At 46.4% G+C, this 21,123-nt stretch overlaps 1 protein-coding gene across 1 annotated transcript in view; it reads right to left on the reverse strand.

Moving 5' to 3' along the window:
- Positions 1–14,058, reverse strand: part of LMNB1 (lamin B1) — a 60,153-nt gene extending 46,095 nt beyond the window's left edge. Inside the window, exon 1 of the mRNA XM_010353775.2 lies at positions 13,246–14,058. Within this exon, the coding sequence (XP_010352077.2) occupies positions 13,246–13,604 (359 nt within the window). The 5' untranslated portion in view covers positions 13,605–14,058. The remainder of the gene's footprint in view (positions 1–13,245) is intronic.
- Positions 14,059–21,123: the final 7,065 nt, after the last annotated feature.

Genomic DNA, 21,123 nt, shown 5'->3' on the forward strand with positions numbered 1-21,123 from the left:
GACTAGGACAAGGCACATATAATGCAATACAACTTCCAATTACAATAATATCATCTCTCTATTTACCTGTCACATATGAGCTAATTATAGAAGTATTTGTGTCAGAACACACTGAATCAATATTTTAGATACCAAACACTGACCTAAACTAAAATATAATATATGACTATTGGGAGGATAAGGAGAAGAAAAATGTGTTATGAAGACAATAGAATAAAAGAGCTCAATTCCTTGTTATCCATAGTACAAAGTCAACACGGTCGCACTATCATCTAGATACAAGAATAAATAGCAAAGGAGCACTGAAAATAGCTGAAAGTAATTCTTCTCATGAGCAGTCTTGGAGAACTCTTTTGAGTCCTTAAATTATGTGAACACACACACACACACACACCACACTGCTAGAAAGTTATAGGTTTTGGTTTTTTTCCCAAGGTACATTCATATTAGAAAACTCTGAATCAGGGAAGTCAGGGAAGACATCTCTAAAGAAACGAATATTGAGAGGAAACCTGAGGGATAAGTAACCCAATGATGACGGAAATCCAAACAAAGGAGGCCGGATGCGATGGCTCATGCCTGTAATCCCAGCACTTTGGGAGGCCAAGGCAGGTGGATTACTTGAGGTCAAGAGTTCAAGACCAGTCCTGGCCAACATGGTGAAACCCCATCTCTACTAAAAATACAAAAAAAAAATTAGCTGGGTGTAGTGCAGGTGCCTGTAATCCCAGCTACTCAGGAGGCTGAGGCAGGAGAATCACTTGAATCTGGAAGGCAGAGGTTGCAGTAAGCCAAGGTCACATCACTGAACGCCAGCCAAGAAGACACAGCCAAGACTCTCAAAAAAAAAAAAAAAAAAAAAAAAATCCAAAGGAAACCCCAAATGCAAAGGCCCTATTTTAAGAGGAGCACAGTAAAAGGGACTGAATAAAGGATTTCATGGCTAAAGAGATGTAAACAAGTTCAACTGTGGTATGAGATGAAGCTGGAAGGTCAGACTGGGGCCAGCCCATGCAGTGAAAGAACTTTTAGGTAGGATAACCTGGGTAAATATGTCCCAGATTGCCCAGGACAAGTTCCGTTTATGCAAACTGTCACTGCATAATTATTAACAGCTCCGTCTTTCACACACAAAAGTATCCCAATTTAGATGCTAAATTATATGGTCACCCTACTATTAGTAGGGTCTTAGTCTTAACCCTAGAAGCTACTGTTTTAACCAAAGAGGGTGAAATGATCACATTTTAGTACAGAATCTTAGAGGGATAAGAGTTCTGGTCCCCTGTCCAGTGTTTTGTTACATAAACACTGAGTAAGAATCTAGTTTAAATTGAACCTTAAGAATGCCTCCTTCCTGCCAGACATGGTGGCTCACACCTGTAATCCCAACATTTTGAGAGGCCAAGGCAGGCGGATTGCTTGAGCTCAAAGTTCAAGACCAGCCTGGGAAACATGGCAAAACACTCTCCCCACAGAAAACTAGCCAGGCGTGGTGGCGTGTGCCTGTAGTCCCAGCTACTCCAGAGGCTGAGGTGGGAGGATCACTTGAGCCTGGAAGTCCAGGTTATAGTGAACCATGCACCACTGCAATCCAGCACGGGTCACAGAACAAGACCTTGTCTCAAAAAACAAACAAACAAACAAAAAAACCCATGTATCCTTCCCTTCACTGCCAACATTCTTGAACAAGTGTTCTAAACTCATAATCTTTTTCCTCTCAGTCTCCCTTTAATTATGGCCAGGGGTTTCCTCTATTAACCCAAGGCTCTCCTCTCAGTCAACAATCACCTAAGGCACCAAAGACACCAATGACAATGGATTATTTTTAGGCTTCATCAAACAAAAAACTCTTGTTCCATGACTCAACTCTCTTTTCTCACCTTTTAAGATGAAGAGTCCCTCTGTCACCCAGGCTGGAGTGCAGAGGCACAATCTCAGCTCACTGCAACCTCCCCCCACTGCAACCTCTGCCTCCCAGGTTCAAGTGATTCTCCTGCCTCAGCCTCCACAGTAGTTGAGATTAAAGGCATGTGCTACGACGCCTGGCTAATTTATGTATTTTTAGTAGAGACAGGGTTTCGCCATGTTGCCCAGGCTGGTCTCAAACTCCTGGCCTCAAGTGATCCATACGTTCAGCCTCCCAAAGTGCTGGGATTACAGACACGAGCCACCACGCCCGGCCTCACCTCTCTATTACTTATCATCCCCACTGTGGGTTTTCCTTTCTCTAGCCAGTCCTCATATGCACGTGTTTTCCATATCTCTTGAGTACTTCAAATTGCCAACTGACATTGCTACCTAAAGTCTGGCAAACACCACTAATTCACTGACTTAAGAGTCCTCCAGGGCCGGGCGCGGTGGCTCAAGCCTGTAATCCCAGCACTTTGGGAGGCCGAGATGGGCGGATCACGAGGTCAGGTGATCGAGACCATCCTGGCTAACACGGTGAAACCCCGTCTCTACTAAAAAATACAAAAAGCTAGCCGGGCAAGGTGGCGGGCGCCTGTAGTCCCAGCTACTCGGGAGGCTGAGGCAGGAGAATGGTGTAAACCCGGGAGGCGGAGCTTGCAGTGAGCTGAGGTCCGGCCACTGCACTCCAGTCTGGGCCACAGAGCGAGACTCCGTCTCAAAAAGAAAAAAAAAGAGTCCTCCACCTTACCCACCAATTTCGGTTAAGAGCAATATTGTCTACCCTGGCACCCAAGCATGGAAGCAGTCACCCTAGACTCTTCTCTCTAGTCCCTTATGTTCAGTATCTCTTAAATCCACCTTCTCTCCTTTCTTCCACCTGCCTCAGTTCAAGGGCTGCCTTGTTACTCCCCAATTGTTCTTACTACTGTTTGTACCTCTCCTCTTTTTTTCCCTCCACAGCATAGCCAGAATGATCATGTCACAATTCTGCCTTAAAATCTTGGGTCTACTCATTACTTAAAATGCAATCCCCTTCCCCACTCCATATATTACATATATATATATATATATGGCTCCAGTAGGCCAGGTGCAGTGGCTCACACCTGTAACCCCAGCACTTTGGGATTAGTGGCTGGGCGTAGTAGCGGGTGCCTGTAGTCCCAGCTACTCGGGAAGCTGCAGCAGGAGAATGGCACGAACCCGGGAGGCAGAGCTTGCAGTGAGCTGAGATTACGCCACTGCACTCCTGCACTCCAGCACTCCAGCACTCTGAGGTGGGTGGATCACCTGAGGTCAGGAGTTCACGACCAGTCTAGCAAACATACCGAAACCCCGTCTCTACTAAAAATACAAAAATTAGCCAGGTGTGGTGGCAGGTGCCTGTAATCCCAGCTACTTGGGAGGCTGAGGCAAAAGAATCACTTGAACCCAGGAGGTAGAGGTTGCAGTGAGCCGAGACCATACCATTGCACTCCAGCCTGGGCAACAGGAGTGAAACTCCGTCTCAAAAAAAAAAAAAAAAAGAATATATATACCTTTATAGATATATGTATATGTATATATACATACACACACATATATATGGCTCCAGTTATATGAATTATTTGACATTCAGGACAACTCACTCTCCTAACATTTTCCATTTAGAAGCAAACGCCTACTTACCTCCCAATGCTTAGCTCAGATTCCCCTGGTATGTCTTTCAAAATTTCACAAGGCTCCTAGCCTGCCTTAGGTAGCAGTCCTTGTTTCTCCACAGCAACACCTGGATACTGGTGTCATAGCACTTGATATATTTTATTAGTATACTGCACTTAACAGTAGCACAATCCAGTAGTGTTGGTTTTCTGTCTTCCCCACTAGACTGTAAGTAACTTGATAATGGGGACTGAGTATCCCATCTCTCTATTCTCAGCATGATTCAAGACCTGGCATATAGTACCTGTTCCACAAAAATGTGTCTTGAATAAAAAATGAAAGAACACTCTGTCATGAGTATTAAATATTTATTTAGAGGTTTTAATGTCTTTTAAATTATTAAGGCATGGAATAAAGTGGGAACGTAGCTTTTTAAGAAGAGAAAAAAGATAAAAGCGATCTTTCAGTCATTCATCTTCACCTTTCTTTAGCAAATGAAGCCCTCAGTATTTCAAACAGCTGTTTCAACTATGACAACTACCCTTCTGACAAATCCAAAATTACCTTCCTTGAAGGCTACAAACTATCAATGTGAAAAACATGCAACTAGTAGCATTTCCAAAAGTAGCACCCAAAGGGATCTGAAAATCAACTATCCTATCTGAGACTTCAAGTATCAACCACAGACGATGCTCTGTGAGCCTGCTTCACGTCGATAAACTAGAGTAATACCTGTAGAACACTGTTGTACAGACGAAATAGGTTATGTATGTGAAAACCCTATCGCAATGCTAGAAGTCAGGCTACCATCCTTTCTAGCTTCCATTACTCTGCTAAGTAATCCCAGGCAAAATATTTAACCTCTCTGAGCCCGAAGTTTCCTCACTCATCAGCAGTTATCGTAAGCTTAAAAGATAATGTCTGGGCCGGGCGCGGTGGCTCACGCCTGTAATCCCAGCACTTTGGGAGGCCGAGACGGGCGGATCACAAGGTCAGGAGATCGAGACCATCCTGGCTAACACAGTGAAACCCCGTCTCTACTAAAAATTACAAAAACTTAGCTGGGCATAGTGGCGGGCGCCTGTAGTCCCAGCTACTTGGGAGGCTGAGGCAGGAGAATGGCGTGAACCCGGGAGGCGGAGCTTGCAGTGAGCCCAGATCGCGCCACTGTACTCCAGCACTCCAGCCTGGGTGACTGAGGGAGACTCTGTCTCAAAACAAACAAAAAAAAAAGACAATGTCTGTAAAGCATCTACTGTAATGCCTGGCAAACAGAATTGGCACAAAATAAATATCAGCTCTTTTTTTCCTGCATCTTTTCCCCCACACCCCAAAAGGGAGTCTTGCTTTGTCACTCAGGCTGGAGTACAGTGTTGCAATCTTGGCTCACTGCAACCTCTGCCTCCCGGGTTCAAGCAGTTCTCCTACCTCAGCCTCCTGAGTAGCCAGGAGTACAGGCGCCCACGACCATGCCTGGTTAATTTTTTTATTTTTAGTAGATACAGGGTTTCACCATGTTGGCCAGGCTGGTCTCGAACTCCTGACCTCAGGTGATCCGCCCACCTCGGCCTCCCAAAGTGTTGGGATTACAAGCATGAGCCACCGGGCCCAACCTAAGGGTGATTTTTAATTTTCCTCTTGGTGTTTGTGTTTTCTCCTTTCCTATAATAAATATATATTTCCTGTGTAAAAATTTTAATTTTTGGCCTGGCGCCGTGGCTCACGCCTGTAATCCTAGCACTTTGGGAGACCAAGGTGGGCAGACTGCCTGAGCTCAGGAGTTCTAGACAAGCCTGGGCAACATGGTGAAACCTCGTCTCTACTAAAATACAAAAAAAAAAAAAACAAAAAAACAAGGAAAAAAAAATAGCCAGCATGGTGGCATGTGTCTGTAGTCCTAGCTCATCAGGAGGCTGAGGCAGGAGAATTGCTTGAACACGGGAGGCGGAGGCTGTAGTGAGCTGAGATCGTGCCACTGCACTCCAGCCTGGCGACACAGTGAGAGTCAGTCTATTAATAATAATAATAATAATAATTTTTAGGCCAGGCACGGTGGCTCACACCTGTAATCCCAGCACTTTGGGAGGCCAAGGTGGGTGGATCACAAGGTCAGGAGATAGAGATGATCCTGGCCAACACGGCGAAATCCCGTTTCTACTAAAAATAAAAATTAAAAAATTAGCTGGGCATAGTGGCAGGCGCCTATAATTCCAGGTATTTGGGAGGCTGAGGCAGCAGAATTGCTTGAACCTGGGAGACAGAGGTTGCAGTGAGCCAAGATCGCACCATTGCACTCCAGCCTGGGCAATGAGAGCGAAACTCTGTCTCAAAAAAAAAAAAAAAAAAAGAAATTCAAATGACAGCCAAAGCACAATCTCCTCATCAAAGAGGTACACTGTAAAAAGGGTTTAAAACTGATTTTAAAAACTTCCCTAAAAATAATAAAAAAATAAAAAAATAAAAAACAAAAATAAAAACTTCCCTGATCCTAAAAATAATTGGGAACTTCAGCTATACAGGGTCCCATTACTCAAGTGATACCTGAGGCTAATTCTCAACATTTGTACATGAAAGAGACTTACACTAATGGTATAAAAAAAAAGTCTACAGAATTTCTAACTCAGACATATCAGAGGTGACACCATCTATACAAATGAAAGAATAAATATAACCAGCAACTGTGTAAAGACAGGAAAAAGAAAAGACCCATCATATTTTAATAGTGCTTTATCTTTCATTCCGCCTGTTTATTTCCTTGAATCTGGGTATGCAAAATATTACCTAGTCTCATCCCCTAAGTTAAATAAACAACTCCAAAAGATCTTGCTTTATGAAACATCTTTTGAAAGCATGGGAAGGAAATGTCATGACAGTTTAATTACTTGGGACCTGCTTCCTAGACTTTTAAATCAGTTTTAGGGGTTTGGTCCTTCCAAGTGTTCCCTTGAAAATTAAAGTAACATTTAACATAACTCTGTTATAAAAGAACTATAAAAAGCAGTTTAACTAGTTTTATAACTCTTATATTTTAAGAGTTATAAAAATATAAAAGTTTGATAACTCATATTAAGGCTAGGGTGTATACTGTCAATCTGCTTCAAACAGGGCAAAATCAGCACATTAAAAAAAGATATAGTAAAACACAGGATGATGAAGGTTTGTTTTTTGTTTGTTTGTTTTTGTTTTGAGTCTCACTCTGTCGCCCAGGCTAGAGTGCAGTAGTGCGATCTTGGCTCACTACAACCTCCGCCTGCTGGGTTCAAGAGATTCTCCCGCCTCAGCCTCCCAAGTGGCTGGGATTACAGGCGTGCGCCACCACGCCCAGCTGATTTTTGTCCTTTTTTTTTTTTTTTTTTTTTTTTTGAGACGGAGTTTCGCTGTGTCGCCCAGGCTGGAGTGCAGTGGCGCGATCTCGGCTCACTGCAAGCTCCGCCTCCCGGGTTCCCGCCATTCTCCCGCCTCAGCCTCCGAGTAGCTGGGACTACAGGCGCCCGCCGCGTCGCCCGGCTAGTTTTTTGTATTTTTAGTAGAGACGGGGTTTCACCGTGTTAGCCAGGAGGGTCTCGATCTCCTGACCTCGTGATCCCCCGCCTCGGCCTCCCAAAGTGCTGGGATTACAGGCTTGAGCCACCGCGCCGGGCCTGATTTTTGTACCTTTAGTAGAGATGCGGTTTCACCATGTTGGTCAGGCTGGTCTCGAACTCCTGACCTCGTGATCTGCCCGCCTCCCAAAGTGCTGGGATTACACGTGTGAGCCAAGGCACCCGGCAAAGGTCTTTGTTTTTCAATTAATCATCCTATGTGCAAAGAAAACGCTCCTAAAAAAGATTAGCATGTTTTTGACTGGAAACAGTGGCTCACGCCTGTAATAAAAATACAAAAATTAGCTGGGCATGGTGGCAGGTGCCTGTAATCCCAGCTACTTGGAGGCTGAGGCAGAAGAATTGCTTGAACCCAAGAGGCGGAGGTTGCAGTGAGCTGAGATTGTGCCACTGCACTCCAGCCTGGTGACAGAGTAAGACTCTATCTCAAAAAAAAAAAAAAAAAAATTAGCATTTTTTATTATTTTAGGTATGAAAACCAAAGTACATGAGTATTAAAACAACCCTGAAGATTTTGTTTCACCTATGGGCATTTCCTAAAGTTCCTTCTATAAATGACCAAAATATGTAGAAAGCCAACAGAGTAAATATATAAAATACAGGATAAACTGCCAACCCCTTCTTCATTAAAAAATAGTTTATCAGATTTACATATCAATATGCTGCATAATTTGAGCTAATAACAAGCCAGAAAAAAGGCCTAAATTTCTTAACTCTCCCTGAGATTCAGAAAACTATTTACATCATAATTACACAGATGAGGAAATAAAGGCTAAAGGACTTAAAAGTACTGGTGGGGTACGGTGGTTCATGCCTGTAATCCCAGCACTCTGGAAGACCGAGATGGGTGGATCACCTGATCTCTGGAGTTCGAAACCAGCCTCGTCAACATGGCGAAACTTCATCTCTCCTAAACATACAAAAATTAGCCAGGCATGGTGGCAGGTGCCTGTAATCCCAGCTACCCATGAGGCTGAGGCAGGCGAATCGCTTAAATCAGGGAGATGGAGGTTGCAGTGAGCTGAGATCGTGCCACTGCACTCCAGCCTGGACAAGAGAGCGAGACTCTGTCTCAATAAATAAATAAATACAAAAATCCACAATCTTTTATCTATACTTTCAGAGTTTGAAAACCTAAAATTTTGTTAACACATTAGTGGCAAAACGTGACCTGAAACCAGGTCTATTTTCAATCTGTCTTTCTCCGCCTGCCATGACAATATCTCTCCCTCAGAAATGTTTCATGATAGAGTGCTAACTCTTATCTACCCTAACTCTATCTATAAACCCTACTGGGGGTGTCATGTTCAGTATGTGCATCATATTACCGTCTTAAATTGGAATTGCTTTTACTTCCAAAGCACATCTGGCCCCCAGGGTTTTACAGAGAAGATAGGGGACCTGTATCACTGAAGGAAAATAAATGTCTGAATCCACAAAACCAGTTATTGAAGATTGATATAAACACTTAACTTTCTGTTACATCTGTTTTTCCCATATAGTTAACAGGGAAATTCTGAAACAAGTCAATTTCTCTGTACTTTTTGTTTAAAGTTTTGAGTGATGGCATTCATCATCACTCTTGGAAACTGTTCTCCCAAAAAAGCTTTCAGCAAAATATAACTAGGCTTGGACTGAATCAGAGTAACTGTACCTTGCATTTGAGATCTGTTTTCCTATGGATTCAGACACCACATGCATGGAAACTGTTGCCAAATTCTCTTTAGACCAAGCATTTCCATGCTCTGCCTCTAAGGTATCTTGTGTGCTGAGGAACCAAAAAGAAACTAAGCAACTTGGAATCTATAATTCTCTCAAGGCTGTTTTCTTAATCTAAATCTACCTAAATGATGATTATACTTAATTACAAACACTCTGGTTCCAAATAAAAAATTAAATATAGGCCAGGCATGGTGGCTCACACCTGTAATCTCAGCACCTTGGGAAGCCGAGGTGGGTGGATCACCTGAGGTCAGGAGTTTGAGACCAGCATGGCAAACATGGTGAAATCCCATCTCTACTAAAAATACAAAATGAGTTGGGTGTGGTGGTGCACACCTGTAATCCCAGCTACTTGGGAGGCTGGGTCAGGAGCTTCACTTGAACCTGGGAGGCGGAGGTTGCAGTGAGCCAAGCTCCGTCTCAAACAAAAAAAAAAAGAAAGAAAGAAAAGAAAGAAACACATTAACAGCCCTGGATGCCAGAAGACAATAGGGCAAAATAATACTTTCCAAGTTCTGGAAAAATGTTAACCTAGTATTCTATACCTAGCCCAATCAAGCATGAGACTAAACAAAGCTATTTTCAGACATACAGGACTCAGAAAGTTTACCTCCTGGCATCCTTTCCGAATAAATTACTTAAGGATGTTCTTCAACAAAATATGAAGAAACCAAGGAAAAGGAAAATACACCCAGGGTAGAGTGCAGTGGTGTGATCTCAGCTCACTGCAACCTCCACCTTCCTGGTTCAAGCGAAGCCTCCTGCCTCAGTCTCCAGAGTAACTGGGATTGCAGGCGTCCACCACCACACCCAGCTAATTTGTGTATTTTTAGTAGAGAAGGGGTCTCACCATGTTGGCCAGGCTAGTCTCAAACTCCTGACTTCAGGTGATCCACCTGTATAGGTCTCTCAACGTGCTTTGTAGGCATGAGCCACCGTGCCCAGCCAGGAAGCTGTCTTTAATAAGTTACAGGACGACCGGGCGCGGTGGCTCACGCCTGTAATCCCAGCACTTTAGGAGGCCGAGGCGGGCAGATTACGAGGTCAGGAGATCCAGACCATCCTGGCTAACACGGTGAAACCCCGCCTCTACTAAAGAATACAAAAAATTAACCGGGCATAGTGGGGAGCGCCTACAGTCCCAGCTACTTGGGAGGCTGAGGAGGAGAATGGCGTGCACCCAGGAGGCAGAGGTTGCAGTGAGCTGAGACTGCGCCACTGCGCTCCAGCCTGGGCGACAGAGCAAGACTCCAGCTCAAAAAAAAAAAAAAGTTACAGGACATCAGTACACAGCATACCTTAACCAAAGAGAACTCTAGGGAAGAAGGTAGATTCATGTGATAGATACTATGATTAGATATCTTCAAAAAGTCTGCAAACACACTGAGGGCAAATTTTTCTTAAGAAAAACGAAAGGCTACTGAGGAATAAATCCATATAAAAAAGTCATAATTCAAATGAGGAACAAACTAAAACGTGGCATGTTTTGAGCAAATGATATGGTGGAGGGGAAAGAAGAGTACACCTAATCCTGGCAATGGGAATATACATACAGTAGCACAGACCTAAGAAAAACATAATCCCAGAACACTACTTACCCTGGGAGAACAGATACTGTCAACCCCTCAGACAGGCCTTCCTTAATCACACTAACCCTTCACTCTGCTTCATTTTTATTCCCTTAGCATCTGCTATTACCTAAACTATATCACATACATTATTTAATTGATTCTAATACTCATTATTCTCATTTTTTAACCCCACTGAAACCAGCATGCATTTTAGAATCCATACATTTACAACTAGTGTCAGCCAGGTGGCAGCCTTGTTACTGTGTGAAAAACCTGTGGCTAACTCCTGGAAAGATTACAAAAGCGCCAGCATCAAAATGCTTCACATCAGACAAAAGACAATCTTTATTTGCTTGCTGGGATATAGCTCCCCCACTACACTCTCAGCAACAAAGAACAGTAATTCATTTTTTTAAAAAATCTTCGTACCCTCTAACATAGAACAGTGACTGGTACACAACAGATAATTGATCTGTGTGAATTTTTTTTTAGACGGAGTCTCACTCTGTCACCCAGGCTGTAGTGCAGTGGACCATCTGGCTCACTGCGGCCTCTGCCTCCTGGATATCAAGCGATTCTCCTGCCTCAGCCTCCCCAGTAGCTGGGATTACAGGCGCCCACCACCACTGCCCAGATATATATATATATATATATATATATATATATATATATTTTTTTTTTTTTTTTTTTTTTTTTTTTTGAGAGGGGGTCTCACTCTGTCCCCAAGCTGGGGTGCAATGGCGCAATCTCGGCTCACTGCAACATCTGCCTCCTGGGTTCAAGCGATTCTCCTGCCTCAGCCTCCCGAGTAGCTGCGACTACAGATGCGTGCTACCACGGCTGGCTAATTTTTTTTTTTTTTTTTTTTTTTTTTTTTTTTTTTTTTTTTTTTTTTTTTTTGAGACGGAGTCTTGCTCTGTCGCCCAGGCTGGAGTGCAGTGACCGGATCTCAGCTCACTGCAAGCTCCGCCTCCCGGGTTCACGCTATTCTCCTGCCTCAGCCTCCGGAGTAGCTGGGACTACAGGCGCCCGCCACCTCGCCCGGCTCGTTTTTTTGTATTTTTTAGTAGAGACGGGGTTTCACCTTGTTAGCCAGGATGGTCTCGATCTCCTGACCTCGTGATCCGCCCGTCTCGGCCTCCCAAACTGCTAGGATTACAGGCGTGAGCCCCGGCGTCCGGCCAATTTTTGTATTTTTAGTAGAGACGGGGTTTCACCAATTAGTCAGGCTGGTCTCGAACTCCTGACCTCAAGTGATCTGCTCACCTCGCCTCCCAAAGTGCTGGGATTACAGGTGTGAGCCACCATGCCCGGCCCTGTGTGACATTTTAATATCTATGAAATCATGATGGGTTCAACAGGATGGTTCCTACACAGTTGGTCCTGATATTTTTATCTTCTTAGTGGTACACATCTAATGGCAAGTCTTACAAGCAACGATATCTAAAACTTGAAGGAATTCAGTGGCAAAAAATTTGGAGGAACATGGAAATAACAGTGTGAGTGAGCTGACCGCTCATTTCAAAAGATGAAACCAAGGCTTAGTAAATCCAAGAAGCAGGGACAAAGAGTGTCAAAATGAGAATAAGGTACCTCCAGAAATTTCAGTTGGTAGTGCTAATGGCGAGCACGAATTCCAGACCCACATTTTGCAAATCTTTAAAGCATGACATCAACACTTGTTGCCTACTGATGACAGGCCATTTTGCTTATCAGAAAATCAAAATAAGGCCTGCAAAGATCTGCAGGTGTATCCTTGTGCACTGGAATGAAAACTCACACTCGCTTAGGTGAGTAATTACAAACTTTCCTTCGCTCAAACACTCGGCATTTACACAGCACCCTGTCACCTGCCCTGGTCTACTATCTGCGCAATGGCCGACTAAGGGGTACTAAACACGGTCCCTCCCCGAAAGCCCGACTATACTATGTGGAGGCAAAAGCTGGGGAGAGGGGGCCGCTGCCTGAGGGGTAGGCGAACCGCAACTCGAAGAACAGTGGCCGTAACATGCGCAAACCGGCTTTCCTTCCCTGCGCAGAACCACCTGAGGGCTCGCACTATCCCCGCTAAGACAGGACACCTTTCCCCTGAGAAAGCTAACCAGCTAGCAAACCTAACTTGCCAGAGGCGGGCTGGAGGCGCGCGGATCAAGCCCCGCCTCTCTCTCCCGCCCAAAGCAGGCGCAGAACCTTCGCAAAATGTCACAGGGCCAGGACTGAGCGCGCCAAAGCGAGACCCACCCCCAGGAGACGCGGATGCTCCGGGAAGGTCCCTCCCCTTCCTCCCTCTGCCCGCGCGAAGCTCATTCATTCTAGAGGCGGGCTGCCAGTCCTCCCAGTCCGGCCATCCCGGCACTGCAAATCCGCTAGACGCTTTGTCTCGCGCCGGCCGGAAACCCGGGCGCGCACTCGAGCGCGCGCCCGTGCTCCAGCTCCCCGCACCTGGGGCCTGCGGGCCGCCTCTGCGCGCCGGCTCCCCGGGTTCGAGGTGCGAAAGCGGGCGCTCGTAGTCAGCAGTCCCAGGCGCGCACTTATCACGTCCCAGCAGGTATCCAAAACCTAGAAATGGGCATCACGGCCCACATCGCTACAGCTCGAGCCCTCTCCGCGACCCCTGCCCCGCTATGAACTCTAGATTTTTTTTCTTTTCCTTTCCGGAGACCGAGACCCTGTTCCTCCCGAAGGACGCGTGCATCCCTGGCCTCTGCACTCCCTCCCCAGGGCACAACCGGGTGAGCTGGCCGCCGCGATTGCGCCCCCGCCCCTCCTTGGCGCTAACGCGGCCGTCAGCTAGCACTCACTTGAGGAGCAGCTGGTCGTGTTCCGCCTTGCACTTGCCCAGCTCGATCTGCAGCTTGGCGCGCTCGCGGGCCGTGTCGTCGAGCGCGCGTCGCGCGTCGGCCAGCTCGGTCTCGTAGAGCGCCTTGAGGCCAGTAAGCTCGCGGCCGCGCACCTCCTCGCGCTCCGTCACCTGCAGCTGCAGCGCGCTGTTTTCCGTCTCCAGGCTGCGCACCTTGTCGATGTACACCGCCAGCCGGTCATTGAGCTCGCGCAGCTCCTCCTTCTCCTGGAGCCGCGACAACCGCGTGGGGCTCAGCGGCGTGGTGGGGCCGCCAGCGCGGCTGCCCGTCCGCGGCGGCACGGGGGTCGCAGTCGCCATGGCGGGCGGCGGAGACAGCGGGGCGGCGAGGCCGCGAGCGGGACCGTGACCAGGAGGGGACGGCAGGGGGCGAAGCGGGGACCGAAGGCACAAACCGGCGACCTGCGCTCGCGTCTAGACGCCGGCGTTTAGAGGAACGGAGAAGCACCTGGGATGGCGGGAGCTCGATTACAGCACAAAGGGCAAAGGCGCGGGGGGGTGGAACTACGAATCAATCGATCGATCGCGAAATGCCCTTTGTAAGAAAACACACACACCCACTCACACGCGCACGCGGGAAAATGCAAGACGAGGGTGACTGGAGGCCAAGCAGGGTCCGCGCCGCCGCCGTCTCCTGCTCACAGCACTTTGTTTCCTCTCAGGCTGCACGGAGCAGCGGGCGGGGGGAGGAGGGGCGGGCTGGAGGCAAGCCGCGGGGGGCGGAGGTGGCGCGGGCCGCGGCGGCGCACCCCCCAACATGGCCGGCGCGCCCTGGCGCCTCCACGTGACCGTCACCGGCCAATGGGGAACGGGCAGCGTGCTTCGGCGGCCCGGAGGCCGGGCCTGTAAATTTAAAATCTGGCCCTCCGGCAACCGTCAGCTCGGCACGCCCGCCTGGGCGGTGCCCGGACGGGACTCAGGGCGGCAAAGAAGGACGCCCGGGACTGCCCACCCGCGCGGCCCTGGGCCCAGCGCCCTCCGGGCCCTCCCGCCGCCCCGCGGGGACCCCTTGGAGGGGCCGGGCCTGCGAAAGGCGGGAAGGAGCTCGGAGGTTTCCGGGGCGGATCTGCGCCACCGCCCACACTCGGCGGTTCAGGGAAATTCAAATATAAACGTTCCTAAAAGCCACACACGAAACTCAGAGTCCCCGGCCACCGCGGGCGTGGTAACCTTATCCCGTTCCTCTGGAGAGCTCGGGAAACGGCTTGGAGGCTGGGACGCTGTGGAATTACGTAATAGGCACTTGAGTCCGAAGTTCCAAATGCACGGCTTGCAGGTTCCAAGTACCAGCCTTTATTTTTCTCTCGGGTGGAAAATTGTATCAGGCAACTTCTTTCCATAAAATTGAGATCTGTGCGTCTTGAAGCCGACAGATTATCACAGAAAAACCAGCAACCCTGATTTTAAATCATTTGCTACCAGTGTTAATGGGCGGTTCCTAATCCGTTTGTTTCTTAATTTAAGGGTTTGTAAAATCAAAAACAGCTCAGAAATGATACGATTAACATATGACGGTGAGTAAATACGAGCGCAAGCTGTTTCATACTCTCTTAAAATCAGATGCATAACAATCTGAACTTGTGGAAATTTAAGATGAAATAATTTTTTGCTTTTAAAAAGAGGCTCCCAAGATGTCACTGGCAGCTACTTATAATAGAAAGCACATTTCATCCCTTTGAAAAGTTCCTAATTTTTAGGCTAACGTTTATTGGGACTGAGTGCTAGCGTTAGGCTTTTAATGGATTACCCATCCACACAACCGCCCTGTGATGTGGGAAACTGGATTGTTTCTATTTGAAAATTCATCCGGGCGGGCGCGGTGGCTCACGCCTGTAATCTCAACACTTTCGGAGGCGGAGAGGGGGGAGGATCACCTGAGGTCAGGAGTTCAAGACCATCCTGACCAAGATGGTGAAACCCCGTCTCTACAAAAATACTAAACTTAGCCGGGCTTGATGGCGGGTGCCTGTAATCCCAGCTACTTGGGAGACTGAGGTGGGAGATTCCCTCGAATCCAGGAAGGGGAAGTTGCGGTGAGCCGAGAAGGCACCATTGCACTCCAGCCTGGGTGACAGAGACACCGTCTGAAAACAAACAAACAAACATCTATTTTACAGCTGCCCAGCAGGCGACAGACGGGACTGCTTTTGACAGGTCCCAGGATTCCAACTGACTCGAGTCTGGCCCTTAACTATACCCTAGATGACCACCTTACCAACTGTTAGGAACGCTTCTGTAATTAATGTTTACTTACTTTAAAAATGGCAGAAATGAAGACCAGGATATTCTTTTAACTATTAAGTCATGTACATAAGAATTAGTGAAGAACACTGGGAGCTGCATATTCATCACAGATGAATTTCTGGCACTCTGTGAATTATGACCATTCTCCTTATTAATGATTCTATTTCCTGTACGGTGTCCTGAAATATCTTCTTTCTTTTTGGGGGGGGTGGGGGAAGGGTGGCAGGGAGACGTAGTCTTGCTTTGTTGCCCAGCCTGGAGTGCAGTGGTACAGTCTGGGCTCACTGCAACTTCCACCTCCCAGGTTCAAGCGATTCTCCTGCCTCAACCTCCTGAGTAGCTGGGACCAGCGCCACCACACTCGGCTAATTTTTTGTATTTTAGTAGAGACGATGTTTCAACGTGTTGCCCAGGCTGGTCTCGAACTCCTGAGCTCAGGCAATCCGTCCACCTCGGCCTCCCAAAGTGCTAGAATTACAGGCGTGAGCCACCGCGCCCGGCCATGAAATACCTCCTTTCTTAACCTCGTTGAGAATTTAAGAATCGAAAAGCTTCGACTTTAAGTATTCAAGTAATCTTAAAAGGAACTTTAAAATCTAAATGACTGATGAGAAAACCGGCCGGGCGTGGTGGCTCAGCCTGTAATCCCAGCACTTTGGGAGGCGGAGGTGGGCGGATCACCTGAGGTCGGGGGTTTGAGACCAGCCTGACCAATATAGAGAAACCCCGTCTCTACTAAGACTATAAAATTAGCCGGGACTGGTGGCACATGCCTGTAATCCCAGCTAGTCGGGAGACTGAGGCAGAAGAATCGCTTTATCCTGGGATGTGGAGGTCGCCGTTAGCCGAGATAGTGCCATTGCGCTCCAGAAGCGAAACTCGTCTCAAAACAAAAAAAGAAAAAGAAAGAAAGAAAAGAGAAGAAAATGGGAATGATTTCTACTTGCACAGGATTTGTATAGATTTAATAAAACAATTTATGCAGTGCGTTAGACATGTAATATGTGAAGGCTAAATAGTAACTCTTACTAATAGTAATCGTGTGTTTCCAGTCAAAACCAAGAAAAAAGAATGGAAAATCTTGAAGCCCTAGCATTAGGTAATTGTGGCCGGGCATAGTGGCTCACATTTGTAATCCCAGCACTTTGGGAGGACAAGGCAGGTGGATCACTTGAGGCCAGGAGTTTGAGACCAACCTGGCCAATATGGTGAAACACCATCTCTACTAAAAATACAAAAAATTAGCTGGGTGGTGGCAGGCACCTGTAATCGCAGCGACTTGGGAGGCTGAGGCAGGAGAATCGTTTGATCCCAGGAGCTGGAGGTCGCAGTGGGCCCAGGTAGCGCCATTGTATTCCAGCGTGGGCAACAAGAGCAAAACTCTGTAGCCAAAAAAAAAAAAAAAAAAAAAACCACACACACACAGAAGAATTAAGACAATCGTGCACATTTTTAGTCAGGTACTTGACAAAATATACACTTCCCTTATTCTCTAGGTGTTTCCTATACCTAATGCTAAACCTGGAATATGGCCTTCTATACTCTCACACTAAGTGAGTCAAGCTCCCTTTATTCAAGTAATTCCTGAAATCTTATCCCTCCAAAGTTTCCCCAATGAAGTGGAAGTAACAAATTTGTAAGTTTGGTGACAACCCTTCTGCATTTACTAGGATAGTGGTGATTTCAAATCTCCTGCCTTTGTTTTCACTACACACCTCCATTTACTTGTCAGGTCACAGGTCCTCATTATTGGTTAGACCATATATAACCCCACCAAGTCTCAACATGCCATGCCATCATTTCCCTCGCCCATACTCCTCCCACAACTACCTCACTACATATAAAGAACGCAATTGACATTTGTCCTACTTTATGTATGTCATTTGGATCTGGGACAGAAAAATATAGGATACATAAGACATCTGGGGAGAAGGGGCCATACTAGGATTGGGTGAGAAGAAAGGGGGAGGAGAGACTGAAAGCTTAGCAGTAACCCACTTTTGTCTCCAGAGAGGGGAGTGACGGCTGGCAGATAAGTGAGTATGCGTTGCAAACAAATAGGATAGCTAGGACTGTGACACAAAATGAAACAAAAAATTGCTAAATGATATTTCTTCAATATATGTTTGCTGAATGGATGAATGAAAACATAACTGAATACATGATGTCCTGGAACAGGTTGTTTGATTAAATATATTTTACAAACTTGGTACTTTTTCCAGTTATTATAAAAGTGTAGGCATTATGTGTTAGAAGGTTGAGTGATTATCCAGAATGTCTTCCAAGTCTGATTTTGATGTTTGTGTTTAAAAAAAAAAAAAGCTTAGGAGTTTTAAAGTATATTTACCATCTTTAAGAGGATTGTTCTTATAGCACTGCCACCTGAAGGTTTTATACTGCTCAAAATTGTTTTTTTATGTATATATAGAGGTAGGGGTTTTAAATTTTGAAAATAAGAACAAAAATTTTAAAATTAAAAAAATAGGAGTGAATGGCTGGGAGCAGTGGCTCACGCTTGTAATCCCACGACTTTGGGAGGCTGAGGCGGGCAGATCACCTGAGGTCAGGAGTTCAAAACCAGCCTGGCCAACATGGCAAATCTCCATCTCTACTAAAAATACAAAAATTAGCTGGGTGCGGCGGTGGGTGCCTGTAATCCCAGACACTCAGGAGGCTGAGGCAGGAGAATCACTTGAACCCAGGAGGCAGAGGTTGCAGTAAGCTGAGATCATGCCATTGTACTCCAGCCTGGGCAATGAAGCAAGACTCCATCGCAAAGAAAAAAAAAAAAAGTAGGGGTGAGGGAGAGTCAAGTGACAGTAATAAACCAGATGGGATTCCCACAAGAATGAGGAATTCATCCTAAAAAGGGATAAGGAGAGGCTGAACAAAAACAACATGGCGTATGTATATCTACTTCACGGAGCTTGAGTAAGAAACCAGTCTCCTTCAGGCCTAAATGCCCAGAGATTCACATGTTTTAGAAAAACCGGCTGGAGCCGGGCGCGGTGGCTCAAGCCTGTAATCCCAGCACTTTGGGAGGCCGAGACGGGCGGATCACAAGGTCAGGAGATCGAGACCATCCTGGCGAACACAGTGAAACCCCGTCTCTACTAAAAAATACAAAAAAACTAGCCGGGCGAGGTGGCGGGCGCTTGTAGTCCCAGCTACTCAGGAGGCTGAGGCAGGAGAATGGCGTGAACCTGGGAGGCGGAGCTTGCAGTAAGCTGAGATCCGGCCACTGCACTCCAGCCTGGGTGACAGAGCAAGACTCCGCCTCAAAAAAAAAAAAAAAAAAGAAAAAAAAAAGAAAAACCGGCTGGATACGGTGGCTCACGCCTGTAATCCCAGCACTCTGGGAGGCTGAGGTGGGCAGATCACCTGAGGTCAGGAGCTCAAGACCAGCCTGGCCAACATGGTGAAACCCCATCTCTACTAAAAATATAAAAATTAGCTGGGGCTAAAATTAGTGGGCCGCAATCATGCCACTGCACTCCAGCCTGGGCAACAAGAGCTCTGTATCAAAAAAAAAAAAAAAAGTCTTATTTATTTGCTCACTCATTAATCCGTGCATTTATTCAACAAACATTTGTTGAGCACTTACTACATGCCAAGCAAGGAATGTCTAAGATACATGATCCCTGCTTGGAGAAGCTCAAAGGCCCAGCTACGGGCAGGCAAACATGTATATAATAAATTATGCCTCAAAGTGTCAAGTACTAAACAGGCATGAACAAAGCGGTGTAGGCATGTCAAGGATGGAGCAAGTTTCTGTGTGCAGGAGGAGGGAGCAGACAAGATGATCTCTAAGCTGGGCTTCTAAGAATGTCAGCCTCCAGGGACTGGCAAAAGGACTCAGAACCTTGTGGAGGGCTGTAAATGGCAACCCACAGCCCCCAGGGAGAATTAGAGGGAAACCCAGACAGAATCTCTAATTCCCCATGGTTTTATTTCAAACCACACCAAGCAGGAGGTGCTTTAAACTAGGGATTTGTAGGCCGGGCGCGGTGGCTCAAGCCTGTAATCCCAGCACTTTGGGAGGCCGAGACGGGCGGATCACGAGGTCAGGAGATCAAGACCATCCTGGCTAACCTGGTGAAACCCCGTCTCTACTAAAAAATACAAAAAACTAGCAGGGCGAGGTGGCGGGCGCCTGTAGTCCCAGCTACTTGGGAGGCTGAGGCAGAAGAATGGCGTGAACCCGGGAGGCGGAGCTTGCAGTGAGCTGAGATCCGGCCACTGCACTCCAGCCTGGGGCACAGAGGGAGACTCCGTCTCAAAAAAATAAATAAATAAATAAAATAAACTAGGGATTTGTAAAGTGGTAAGAGAAGTGTATTTTAGTCAATAATCTTAATTTAGGCCTGGCTTACATTAGTCAAGAAAAATGGAAAATTGATTAAATTACTATATAATTTTTAAAAAGTAAATTACTTAAACTATAATAACAGTTACGCCTTGCCTAAAGCAAAACAAAAACAGAAAAACCAATGAAGCAGGAAATGCTAGAGTACCTCCTATGTACAAGGCACTCCACTGGATGATTGAATTTGGTTTTGTTTTGTTTCAAATTTAAAAAGAAACGAGGTCTTGCCATGTTGCCCAGGCTGGTTTCCAACTCCTGGGCTCAGGCAGTCCTCTGCCTTAGCCTCCCAAAGTGCTGTGATTATAGGCGTGAGCCACCATGCCTGGCGTAGGAGTTTTTTGTTTTGTTTGTTTGTTTGTTTGTTTTTAAGTATAAGATAGTTCCTTCCCTCAGTGAAGGCACTGAATTTGTGTGTGTGTGTGTGTGTGTGTGTGTGTGGAAATAAAATGTTTACATGTGATTAAATAGGGTAAGCAATGATGCCATAAATTATGAAGGCCCAAGGGATTGACATTGATGACAAGTGTCAAATCACTGAAACTGCTAAAATTTAAGAAGGAATCACATGGCCGGGCGCGGTGGCTCAAGCCTGTAATCCCAGCACTTTGGGAGGCCGAGACGGGTGGATCACGAGGTCAGGAGATCGAGACCATCCTGGCTAACACGGTGAAACCCCGTCTCTACTAAAAAAAAAATACAAAAAACTAGCCGGGCGAGGTGGCGGGCGCCTGTAGTCCCAGCTACTCTGGGGGGCTGAGGCAGGAGAATGGCGTGAACCCGGGAGGCGAAGCTTGCAGTGAGCTGAGATCCGGCCACTGCACAACAGCCTGGGCGACAAAGCAAGACTCCATCTCAAAAAAAAAAAAAAAAAAAAAAAAAAAAAGAAGGAATCACTTCAGTTAAGGACAGAATGATAAAACATCCTGCAAGAGGACCATTTGAACTGGACGTGGAAGTAGGGGAAAATGTATTCAGTTAATGATCTGAATTACACAAATTAGCTTTATAAGTTTTTCAGGAATAAAACTATCATATAAAATGAGATGACTATATTTTGTATGAAATATTTGTATTTGTGTACGTTGACAATTTTTTTTTTTTTGAGACGGAGTCTTGCTCTGTCACCCAGGCTAGAGTGCAGTGACGCGATCTCGGCTCACTGCAAGCTCTGCCTCTCAGGTTCACGCCATTCTCCTGCCTCAGCCTCCC

The sequence above is a fragment of the Rhinopithecus roxellana genome, chromosome 3 (assembly GCF_007565055.1).
Source record: "Rhinopithecus roxellana isolate Shanxi Qingling chromosome 3, ASM756505v1, whole genome shotgun sequence".
In the NCBI taxonomy this organism is placed as follows: Eukaryota; Metazoa; Chordata; class Mammalia; order Primates; family Cercopithecidae; genus Rhinopithecus; species Rhinopithecus roxellana.